Source organism: Rhinopithecus roxellana, chromosome 13, assembly GCF_007565055.1.
Source record: "Rhinopithecus roxellana isolate Shanxi Qingling chromosome 13, ASM756505v1, whole genome shotgun sequence".
Classification (NCBI taxonomy): domain Eukaryota; kingdom Metazoa; phylum Chordata; class Mammalia; order Primates; family Cercopithecidae; genus Rhinopithecus; species Rhinopithecus roxellana.
This window is the reverse complement of record NC_044561.1, coordinates 94189198-94202117: the sequence shown is the minus strand read 5'-3', so window position 1 is coordinate 94202117 and position 12920 is coordinate 94189198. Positions and strand designations below refer to the sequence as shown.

At 38.1% G+C, this 12920-nt stretch overlaps 1 protein-coding gene across 15 annotated transcripts in view; it reads left to right on the top strand.

Annotated features, from left to right (window-relative positions):
* PLCB4 (phospholipase C beta 4) overlaps positions 1-12920 on the top strand; it is a 442280-nt gene that overhangs the window by 267159 nt on the left and 162201 nt on the right. For all 15 annotated transcript variants that reach the window (XM_030915446.1, XM_030915447.1, XM_030915444.1 and 12 more), the window contains 3 exons: positions 3871-3951; positions 4727-4786; positions 5606-5749. In XM_030915446.1, the coding sequence (XP_030771306.1) occupies positions 3871-3951; positions 4727-4786; positions 5606-5749 (285 nt within the window). The remainder of the gene's footprint in view (positions 1-3870; positions 3952-4726; positions 4787-5605; positions 5750-12920) is intronic.

Genomic DNA, 12920 nt, shown 5'->3' with positions numbered 1-12920 from the left:
CCTTTTCAGCCATGGTAAGGAGTTGGGATTTTATCTTAAATATAATAGGAATCCATTGAATGGTTTTAATGAATTGATTCAAAGTTTAAAGAATCAATCGGGTTCCTGTGGGCAGCAGAAAGAACAGAAGTGAGAAGATCAATCCATGGGAGAGATAATATTGGTTTGGGCCAAGATGGTGATGGAGAGGGAGTAAGATGGGTGTATATTCAAAATATTATAGAAGTAGACTTGTTACTGAAAGTGAGAGGAAAAGATAAGGGAAAATTAAGGATGACTCTTAGTTTCAATAAGTGACCAGATGCTATTGACATTTATTGAACTAAGGAAGTACTGTGATGGAGAAACTTGGAGGGGGGAGAGAATAAAGAATTCAGTTATGGACATACTTATTTCAAGACATCCTAGTGGAGATGTCAAATAGCAAATATTTGAACTCACAGGGGAGAGGATAGGGCTGCTATTATAAATTTGAAAGTCATCAGGAAATAGATGATGTCGTAGACACAAGATTGGATGAAATCTAGGAACACAGTGGAAATGAGAATTCCCAGAACCAACTCCTGGGACTATGTAAAAGTTGAGTACAGAAGGAAAAGAGGAGAAATTAGATTAAGGTAATGGAGCACAACCAAGATTGGAGAGTGTTTCAAGAAGGAAGGAATAACCAACCTCTCAGAGATCAAATCAGATGAGAAAGGGAAGATGTGCACCCTTATTTTGCAGCATGCTGGACTGGCCAGAGAAGTTTTAGAGGGTGATAGAAATGGAAGCCAGATATAGTTGCTCAGATGGTATGAAGAGAGGTAATGGGAACAGTGAATATTTCCAGGATATTATGTCCTAAAGAGGATCAGGGACATGTGGTAGTAAGTGGAAGTAGGAACAGCTAGAACACATTTGTGTGCTGATGGGAATGATCTAGTGAAGAAAAAGAACAAAGCTGATGTGTGTTAGGTGGTAAAAAATGAAGGATTGAAGTGCTTGTGTAGGTTAAAGAAGATTGAATCTAGAGCAGATGCTGGGGGGTTGACTTTGTCAGGGGAAAACATGCTTTATTGGAGGAAAGAAAGAGAATTGTGTCCACCTGATGGCTTTTCCTTGCTTTGATGAAGCACTGTAATTGGGTGAATGTGAACAGGTTTCAAAAAAGCAGTGGACTCATCCTCTCAAAGAGTAGGTAACCATTGAGAAAGAAATATAAGATTGAACGTCACTGTTGACTATCCATTTGAGGTTTATAATCTTGAATTTAAACTAAAGCCAGACAGTTCCATTTTGTGATTTTCAACACCAAGTTTGGTGACAAAATGTGCATAAAATAGACTTCGTTTTTTGGCCAAGAAAACACTAAATGAGACATGGATGTTCCGAACCACCTGTGAGGGAGTGATTGCAATATCGGGCTGCTTTAGAAATAAGCTACATAAGGATGGAAGTAAAAAGAGGAGGGACTGGTGGGTTGTGAGAGATTGGGAGGGACAATCAAAAGGGATTATTTGACTTTGCAAAGAAGTCAATTATAGGAGGGGAGAACAAACTATAGAGCTAGGGGCTAGAAGGACCAGATGGAATTCTAAGAGTGAGATATTCGGAATTGAAATGTCCAGGTGGTAATGGCAAGCTCTAGGGGTACTCGGGGAAAGGAAGAAAAAAAATTTATATTTAAGGAGGCCAAGGAAATCAAAGTTCACTCTCAAAATAAGTTGGAAACCCATTCTTATTTATTATTTGTATTTCTTGAGTCATCTCAAATCCTTACTTGGAATTAGGTGATAGGGTGCACATAAGTAATGATAGTGGCTGATTCACTGTGGGTGTACTAGATAAATACCATTTTAGGATGTACTTTTGAACACTGTATACCAAAGTTCTTCATTACCATCAGGATATTGCTTGGGATGTATTTGGAAATGGCCTAATTCTCATGTCTTGATTAGTTGATAATTCTCATTTTTTTAGTCAGTAACAACATAAGACCCGCCATGGCCTTTTAGGTAATAGCTAATGCCTTTTAGGTGGTACACAAGACCCTTGCAATGAAACAACTCTTCTATACATGTCCCATCACACCCCCGTCACTCTCTTGAGGTGTTCTAGCCACACCAAACAAATTTCTAATGTGAGGTCAAGAGCTGCTCACTCTGCCTGGCATGAAGGCTAAAATATCAACTTCTGGGTTAAGCCTTTTCTAAAAGGTTGAACTGTCCAAAAATGCCATTTTGAAGGGTCACAAAATGTCATATACTGACGCTTTCATATTGTTAGTAATTTGCTACCACTATTACAAGTCTGAACCATGTATTATTGGTAGAGCTATTACTTGCTGAATTGGAATTCTGTGTTACGTGCTTTATGTTCACCATCTCATTTAATTCCAGCAATAAACCCAAAAGGTAGGTGGAACTACTTCCACTTGTTAGACAAGGATCCTGAAATTTAGAAAAGGTCTTTCTGGGAGAAAGTACATAATAAGTGGTGGAACTGGGTTTTGACTCCAAAAGCAAAGGTCATACCATGCTCTTTCCTTTGATGTTATTCATGGCAGTGACAGCAGTACAGAGCACACGCCTGATACAGAGTTGGAATATGTAAATACATACGGTAATTCTTCATCTGCCAGAAAACTACCCAGATTGAAGGCTGCTTTGTTCAGGGACCCCTAGGAATACTTTATGATGGCCTAGTATCTTGACATTGGATTTACCTTGATAATTGTTGTTGTTCCGCTGTAATTTAGAAATATAAATTTTAACAGTAATTTTTAACAGAAACTAAGAGTCTGAACGGCCCTTAAAACCTTAATCCTGTAATTACTGTTTATTTGTTTTAAGGCACTGCCTTGATCCATGTTTGCCAGACAGGTTCCTAATTGCTGGCATTGAAATGATCTAGTTTCTTCAGCTCATGAAAAGAACATGTAGATTTATTGAAGTGTGGATGCTAAGTATTGGTGTAATGCAGTCCGAGGGCACAGAGCATCTATGTTCATTTCCCAAACACCCTTTTTCTCTCATTGACATGGACTTTTCCTCTCATTCCTAAGCATAATGGTGCTCTAGTAAGACAAGAAGTCGGTTGGCAAGTGTAACACAGCTGCTCTGATGCCTTGAATTTGGCTAATATTCCTTATTTATTCAAACTTGATTCTGTAGCTTTCACTGAGTTTCTGGTGTCAAAGTTCAAAGCAATGGTTGTCAAACTTTCGTGTGTGTCGGAATCTTCTAGAGGGATTGCTGGGTCCCATCCCCGCCAGACTCTGACTGAGTCCATCTGGGCTGGGGCCCTATATTCTGCAATTCAGTAAAGCTCCCAGCTGATGTTCATGCTGCTAGTCTAGCACCTACATTTTAGCTTTCGGGTCTGTTCAAGACCTGCTTTACAGGACACCAAATGAGGTTAGATAAAAAAGCAAAAATCTCAGCAAATAACTGAATGCTGGATTTTACAGACAAAAAAAAAAAAAAAAAAAAAGGAAAAGAAAAAGAAAAAGACACAAAACAAAAACCAGTGACTTAAAAAATAATGTATCTCCTGATTTTTGACATCAGTGGGCTAGAACTTGGGAATCCTTCTTCCAGATGTTAAGGAAACTTTCTTCTCTGACTTTCACGCCTTCAGTCAGTATGCTTTGTTCTTAAACCTATCCTAGAGCGAGATGTTTTATTAAATTGATCAGTTTTACAATACAAAAATGAAAGCAAAGGATTTTCAAAATGAAAACATTCCATAATACAATAAGAATTGTGGATATTAGATGTGAAAGAGTGATTTCTAATTTGCCTTTGTTTAGAAGCTCAACAATATTTGCATTTTTATTAGATTCAAAATGGTATGAGTCATGAAGATCAACACATTTCTTTTTGACAGGAATCCTTTGTGTTTGAACCCAACTGCCTCTTCAAAGTGGATGAGTTTGGCTTCTTTCTGACATGGAAAAGTGAAGGCAAGGTATGGCCCAAGAACAGCAAGTTGTTCTTTCTGCTTTGTGGTTTAAGCCATTTTGTTTCTCAACAAGTAGACTGAGCGCTGTTGATGAACCCTACCCTTATTCATTCATTCAAGGTTTTAAAAAATGTGCGTCCATGTGCCAGGCATTGAAGTATACAGTGATGATTAAGGACATTATCATTCCAGTCTAGGAGCAAAGTTAGACATTAAAAGATAAGTTACAAGTCATTGAATGTTGCGAAAGAGAACACTGGATTGTCAAAGAGCTTAATTTAATCTTGGGAGTTAGAAAGAAATCTGCCAGAAGAAGAGATGCTCAAGCTGAAATCTAAAAGGTACATTAAAAGTGTGTTTATCTCATTAAACCCTGGGACTTAATTCGATGTATGGTACAGTGTCCACATTTAATGAACAATTGAGCTGAATTTAAGAAAAGAAGAATTATAGTTATATAAAAATTAGCATTTTTCTCATATTTCATGTACACACATATATTTAATGATTATTAACAATGGTTTATATATAAAAGTAACAGATTTTAGAAACATTTTTATATTGAGCATTGCATATATATGTATATTTGAAATGGAATACTTGGGGTCTTGATTATTTCTGATTATTTGCAATAATTATTGTTACATGGTTTTAATTCCCTCTTCAATGTGACTATAATAAGCACAGCCTTTATCATCAGTAATTTTTGCCAAGCACTTTGCCTGTATCATAGGTATGGCATAATTTAAGCTCATTGCTGTGTTGTATTCTCTCTCTTCAGGAAGGACAGGTGCTAGAATGCTCCCTCATCAACAGTATTCGGTCAGGAGCCATACCAAAGGTACCTGTGATTGGTATTTGCTTTTCTAAACACGGATTTACTTATATTGGAAATGGCCATGACTTCTAGAGATAAAAAGTTCACTCTTTGTATCCAGGCTACTTAAAACATTTAATCTCAGTTTTGAGAATAACATGTGGTTGCTGGTTGTGGTAATGCCACATTTATTCACATGAAACCTCTGTGACTCTCCTCTGTTGAGAGAGAGGCTTTGTGGACAAGCAGACCCTAATAAAAGGCTTTTCTATCCTGTTGCCATATTCCAGGTCCTCCGACAACTACAATCAAAACTCTAAACAAAGACCCTCACATCTAGTTTCTAAATCAAAAATTTTAGGCCAGACACAGTGGTTCACACCTCTTAGCACTTTGGGAGGCAGAGGGAGGCAGATCCCTTGAGCCAAGGAGTGAGTTGGAGACCAGCCTGGGCAACATAGTGCAACCCTGTCTCTACAAAAATGAGGGTGTGTTAGCATGTGCCTGTATTCCCAACTACTCAGGAGGCTTCTGTGGGAGGATCCCTTGAGCCAGGGAGGCAGATGTTGCAGTGAGCTGAGAATGCGCCACTGTTCTCCAGCCTGGGTGACAGAACAGAGACTCCGTACCTCCCCCAACCAAAAAATTTGTAATACTTTTCTTATCAGTTGATTTCAAGGAATATATAGTGTTACAAATTTCACCTCTACAGGTTTTCGAATAATGCTAAGTATCTGGGCCCTTATGTGTATTTTTACATTAAATGTGGTTGCTTTTTACCAAGTTTCTTCCTCCATGCCCTGTGATCTAACTTATTTTTTTTCTCTGTGTACCTCTATACAGGATCCCAAAATCTTGGCTGCTCTTGAAGCTGTTGGAAAATCAGAAAATGATCTCGAAGGTCGAATAGTTTGTGTCTGCAGTGGCATAGATCTAGTGAACATTAGTTTTACCTACATGGTGGCTGAAAATCCAGAAGTAACTAAGGTAGCTTCAGTTAAATGGCTTCCTTCTCTTCCCCTCCCCCCAATGTATATATGTTGTGTGTTTAATTTTATGTGTGCTATATTTGTATATACTTAAATTGTATGATAATTTAAAAGGTAGCATTGCTTTTCTGACATGTTTCTGTAGAAAATCGGCAAGCACAATACCCTTTTAGCATGTCGCTCCTGTGGGCCAGCAACCCAAATACCTACTATGATATGTTGTAGGGAAAACTAGTCCAGCACTTCTCCAACTTGAGTGTATACCAGAGTCCCCTGTGCTCTTGCTAAAATGCAGATTCGGATTCAATAGGTCTGAGGATCCTTTTCTAACAAGCTCCCAGGTGGCATGGATACTATTCATCTGACAACTACAGTTTGAGTAACAAAGGTCTAGGTCAATACCACCCAGTAGACATGCAATGTGAGCCACATATATAATTTAAATTTTTCTTGTAGCCATGTATTAAAAGTAATAAGATACAGGTAAAATTAATTTTAATAAAATATTTTGTTTAATCCAGTAGACCTAAAATATTGTCATTTCAATAGGAGACCAATATAAAATTTATTAGTGACATATTTTACATTCTTTTGCTCATACGAAGTCTTAGAAATCTGATGTGTATTTTCAAATTAGGCTAACCACTTTTAGGTGTTCAATAGCTGCATATGGCTAATGGCCACTATACCGGGTGGGCAGTGCAGGTCTGGATGGCTAAGAAATCCAAACTCCCCCTCCCAATAAGTTATTAAAATATTGGGTTAAGATCAGTCTTTTAATACCCAACATACCATTGCCCTGGCAAGTGAGTCTCAAAGAGACTTCTCAAAGAAGTAGAAAGCCTCTTAAATATTTTTTCTGCTAATCACGTGTTTACAGGGTGATTTTACCTCTGTACAGAGCTCCCGTTATCTTTCTGTAATGTGTGTGAGAAGGACTAAGCCTTCACTTTCCATGGCAGAGAAGGGTTTGGGGGAATGGGGAGGCATTTTGTCCTCTCATTAACCCTATAATTGAAAACTCAGTGTAGGCTGAATGAGAGAAGGTTCCTACAAGTGGAAACTCAGTGTAGGATGAATTTCTAATATCATTAGAAATACTGAATTTTAGAGCTAAAAGGAAATGTACAGGGAAGATTATTTGAGGACACTGAGATTACAGAACTTAACCATGAATCCAGAGATAACTTATGGCAGAATTGAGTTCTGTTGACCCCTAAACCATCAAAGCTCTATTACCCTCACTCACAAAGTATGGTCCTCATTCTAGAAGTGCTGACCCCTCCTGGGAGCTTGTTACATATTTGACTGTCATGCCCACCCAGATGTTCTGACCCTGAATCTTCATTTTTGACAAGACTGTCCTGGTGACTCAGATGTACGGTGAAGTTTGAGAACTCCTGGTTTGTAACTTTGGAGGCTGAAATGGATGCTCCATGTCACATAAGAGTGTTTGATTCTGTCCTTATTGTGGTGGTTTTATGCGATCGTTCATGTCACCTCACTTCAAGAGAACAGATTTTGCAGTTCCTTTAAGCTCTTTTATTACTCTGCTGAGATCGACTCCTTCTTTAATTACCAATTCATATTACAAGAAACAGGATGATGCAGTATGAGCTCAAATATTGGGGCTTTGGGGCCACATTGCCTCTATTCAAATCCTTGCTCGTCCCCTTCCTGGCTGCGTGAAGCAGATGTACAGCTGGACCTCTCTGCGCCTCATTTTCTTCATCTGTAAAATGGGAACAGTACCAGAATATCTGCTCTTAGGATGAGTGTGAGGCTTACGTGAGTTATTACATGGGAAGCACTTTGCGTACTGCCTTTCTTATTGAAAGCCCTCGATATGTGTTTGCTATTAGGATGACAGAGGCACAGAATTTTAGGGTTGGAAATGGACCTTGGGAAGGGCTTCTCACCTCATTTTTCAGATGAGAAAAAATGAAGCCAGAGAGGTAAAGGAACTCTGAGACCACACAGCAAGCTGGGCCAGAGTCCAACCTAAAACCAGGTCTTCTTATGCCCTATATGCTGCACCCACTTTGCCCTGTGCCCTGAACAAATACAGTCCTGGGGAGATGGCTCAAATCAGTATATCTCATAATGTTTTTGCTTTCCATAATTTGGTTGCTGTTAGTCTTGGCCCATTCTAAGAACCGTGTTCTGAAACATACTCTTGAGTAGACTGTGGTTATGTACAGTTGACCCTTGAACAATGTGGGGGTTGGGGTACCATATCCCTGTGCAGTTGAAAATCCATGTGTAACTTTTGACTTCTCCCAAACTTAATAGCCTACTATTAACTGAAAGCCTTGCTGATAATATCAACAGTCAACTCACATACTTTTTGTATGCTATATGTATTGCCTATTGTATTCTTACAATAAAGTAAGCTAGAGAAAAGCAAGTGTTAATATGAAAATCATAAGGAAGAAAAAAATATGTTTATTGTCCGTGAAGTGGAAGTTGATCATCATAAAAGTCTTTATCCTTATCATCCTCATGTTGAGTAAGTGGAGGAGGAAGAAGAGGAAGAGGTTGGTCTTGGTGTCTCAGGGGTGGCAGAGGTGGAGAAGGTGGAAGTGGAGTCAGGAGAAGCAGGCACATTGGTGTAACTTTCACTGAAAAAAAAAATCCATGTATAAGTGTGCCCACACAGTTCAAACCCATGTTGTTCCATGACCAGTGGTATGTGTTTGAGGGTTGGGAGTGGGGGGATGTATACTTCAAGGTAAGATTTGAAGATTTTCTCCTAATATCATTTACATGGAAATTTAAGAGCAGCTGGCCAGTAAGAGCTAAAAAATAATTCTGTATTGGATTTTTTTAATTCAAACTCAATACTATTTGAGCATGCTCTTACTGAAGAAAGTAAGTGTTTCAGTTTCTGGGAACTATTACATTGAATTTCATTAATAGCACAATATATAAATAAATATAAATCTCATTGTCCATACTGGACAGTGCGTTGTCCTTTTGGTTGATTGACACTTGGAGAAAATATTGAGTATATTTTTTCACCAAATATCCATGCATGTGGATACTCTTACCCACTTCCTTATCTCAAAACTTAAAATAAGTATATTTACCACTTTCAGCATTGACAGCATTTTCTCCATCACCACTGTTTTATTTCTATTCCTTTCTATGTGTTTCTGTTCCTAATAGAACACACAAGCCATCAAAGTGAAAGGCTTCATATGAAATACACATAGATATAATGACCTCAGTTCAAAATAATGGCAGGATACATAAATCAAATTGGGTCCATGAGAAATGTAGAGATCTCCCAGGGTACATGAAATATTGTTTGTGACTCAGTGAGTGGTTCTACTCAAACATGAGTATATTCTAGGAGCCCAGAATCATGGGGCCATGAAATGTACTAACAGCCCTCTTACTTAGCCCTTGCAATGAGAAGCTGCATTTTTGGTCAGTTTATCACAAGAGTCAATTTGAGGAAGTAATCATTTTTTTAAATTAATTCATATATACCTTAAACACTGTAACTTAAAGCATATAAATATTGTTCTATTGTTGACTAATCTTTTAGTGTTAGTGACAAGCCTTTTCATTAACTATGGGTCTATTGAGTGGGTTTTATGTTTTTGGTTTTTGGTTTTTTTGTTGTTGTTGTTTATTTGTTTTTTCTCTATACTTTGAATGCCTCAGATAGCCAGTTTGGTTTCTTTAAAGTGGATCTGAGACTAAGGACACTCATTGGGCAGAGTGCAATGGAATGTAAAATCCTACAGTTCTGTGACTTTTCTCCCTAATCTTTTAGTTATCCTGTCTACACGGAATTTGAGAGAAATATTTTTAGCAACTTGCCTTTAAAGAAATCTTGCCAAAATATTCAACTAGAGAAATGACAACCCTCTTTTTTTCCACAAGATTCAATCATTGGTTTATGTAATTTTTATGACAACTGACAATAAATAGATTTGAAAACAAACATAAGTAACTCATGATAGACATGTAAGGTGAGAGCAAAAGGGTACAAAATATTGGAAAGTAGCTTGCCAGCTGGGAGAGTCCAGCACTCCCTGGGCAATCTGTGTATTTTGCTTGTCTTATGAACACCTGATGAGCCTTGGTCTGACAAGTGAAATATAAGTTAAGTGAGTTTCTAGTGTAGAACTTACTTATGAGTATCCTATGAGATTCACGAGTCTTTTTTTAATTTCTAGGCTCTAATTACACTTAAGATCTGACCATTCAGAATAATTCACTTAACCCAACATTTAATCTAGGCAAAAGGGTCAACTTTGAACTTAGTGTCTTTTATACCAAGGACCACGTTCCACATGGAGAAAGCTTTCCTGACTTTCAGCAAGCCATTTTCCCTTCTTTATTTTTCTACTTCTCAAAGAGGGTCTCTGATAGTTTTTTTCTTATTCACGTGGGTGCTTTAAGAGTCAATGAAATATTGTCTGAAATCTGAGTTTCTCAGGATTGGATTTTAAATAAATACAAAATACTTTCTAGTGCCTATGACTCTGAAACTATGATTGTGCTTTTTTCAGTAAAAGATAATAACATTGTAAGAGACACCTTGGTAGCTCACCTTGTCTTTTCTTTACCTTCTCTCTCTGCTTTGAGAGTAAATAAGCTTGCGTTGCCACTCTTACCTGTTTAGGAGATTTGTGCTCAGTTCCATATACCTGTCTCCTTTACCGATAAGTCCCAAATCAAAGCTTTCAACTCTTCTCATCTGCTTCTGCCACAGTCATTTTCATCTCAACAGATGTGCTCTCAGTTGCAGAGAACATGGACACCTTCTTCTTACGTCCTATGTTAGTCTGTTCACAAATACTGTTTGCTCTACCCTCAGCAGGTATCCAGAATCCAGCTGCTCCTCACCAACATCATCATGACACAGTGGTCAAGGCCAATATCATGTCTTCCCTATTGTGCCCCAAGAGGTGTCTAACTGGTCTCTTTGCCTTAGCCATGCCCATTTTAGTCTAGTCTAAAAACAGCAGATGGAGGGATGTTTTGAAATGTAATTCAGATCACATCACTCCACTGCTCAGAACCCTCCAAGGCCCTGCTAGATATCATCCCCACCTCCCTTCACCTTTCTACCTTAATCTCTCTCTTTCCTCCTATGCATTTTCTTCTAGCCTCTTGGACTCGGCATTTCCTGTTCCTTTCGTCTGGATCACCCTCTTTCCCAGTTACACACAGACCTTTCTCCCCTACAGCCCTCATGTGTCTGCTGGAAAATTGCCTTAGCAGGAGCATCCCATTTCACCAGCCTTCAGCACTTCCTCACTCCTTTTCCTGCTTTATGTTTCTTCTTAACACTACTTACTTACCATAATATCCATTTATTCATTTATTTTCTTCCTCTGTCTGCAGGACAGAGGGCTTCTCACCTCATTTTTCAGATGAGAAAAATGAAGCCAGAGAGGTAAAGGAACTGAGACCACACAGCAAGCTGGGCCAGAGTTCAACCTAAAACTAGGTCTTCTCATGCTCTATATACTGCACCCACTTCGCCTTATGCCCTGAGCAAATACAGTCCAGGGGAGATGGCTCAAATCAGTACATCTCATAATGTTGTACACCTCAATTTTGCACCTGTTCTATTGAGGTATTTATGTTGACTAAATGAATTCCAACCCAGGTGATAAAGATGTATAATCCTTAATGTTGTACACCTAAGTTTTGTACAGTTTGGTTGTTAGAACAGCTAGGAAGATGATCCTTTGACAGCAAGACTGAGAAAATGTGATTCAATGATAGTCTAAAGGGAACACAAAAATCTGGGATCCCGTGTGTTATTTTTAGAGTCACATTTCAGGATGTAATAGGGCTGCTGCTAAGAATCCATGACGAGACTGGAGGTTTTGACCCTGGTGTCCTGGCCTCTTTCCAGTTTGGATCATTATGTCTCCTGCTTACCTAAATCCTTCCTGTGGTTATAGTTGGAAAATTTAGCTTTCATTTCCTCTCCTGAACAACAGTCTATTAAAAAGAATTGCTAACAAATTGCTGTCATATTTACCCCAAACCTAGTATGCCTTTCAGTAATAGGTGAGTCTTATATGTCATAAAGCTTAAAACATTTAAGAATAAATGCAACCTACTAAAAATTAAAAAAAAAAAAAAAATCAGCCGGGTGTGGTGGCGGGTGCCTATAATCCCAGCTATGCTGGAGGCCGAGTCAAGAGAATTGCTTGAACCCAGGAGGCAGAGGTTACAGTGAGCCGAGATTGCGCCACTTCACTCCAGCCTGTGCGACAAGAGCGAAACTCCGTCTCAAAAAAAGAATAAATGCAGCCAAATGAAGCTATTTTCCCATTTTTTTCTAAACTGTAAAGCTCTTTTTTTTTTTTAATTCTGGAATCATTCTCATCTTTTTGCTCACTGTTTTACAAGAAGCTATACAAATAATTGAATACTGAGCTTTCTAATAAATTAATTTCATTAGAAAAGCAATGTTAGTTCCTCTCACGTTTTCTTTCTTTTTTTTTTTTCCCTCGCTCAGAATACAATTAGCTTGGAAGGATTTCGGTGTCTAGCAAGTTGAAGGCAGTTCAGATGTCTTTCATTAATAAGTTACAGCTGGCACTGCACAGCAAACTGAAATCACAGAGTCACTAGATGTAAGATGGAAATGCAGGCCTCATTCAACATCTCCATAAATAAGTCTATTATTTTATACCAAGTTGAATTTTTCTTTGATTACAAAAAATAAGCTCTTATTATGAGATTCAAAATGCAAAGATTGAGATTGAGTTTAGACCAGACTGCTCATTATACTTTATGCAGGTTTGTAAATATTTGGCAAACTTCATAAATTATGCCTTGTAATCAAGTCATCAAATAAGCATGTGAATAACCACTATGGAAATTAAATTACAAAAATATTATGTATTCTTTTGTACACAAAAAGATAAAGTCAGGTCATTTGTTACCAGTAATAAATTATTATTTTAACAAATTGGACTGAATGTCAAAATTGCTTCGCTAAACTTGAATTGTGTTGAGTGGAAGACTTACTGCAGTGGTTCCAGGAGAAGGAATTTATTCTTTGTTTCATTGAAAAAAAAAAAAAAAATTGAGTCTCTATTTATATTGAGTCCTACTGGCTTTGCTAACATCCTGCAAAGCCTCCAAGCCCTGCAGCCAGTTCCTCTACTGATACTCAACCACAGCGT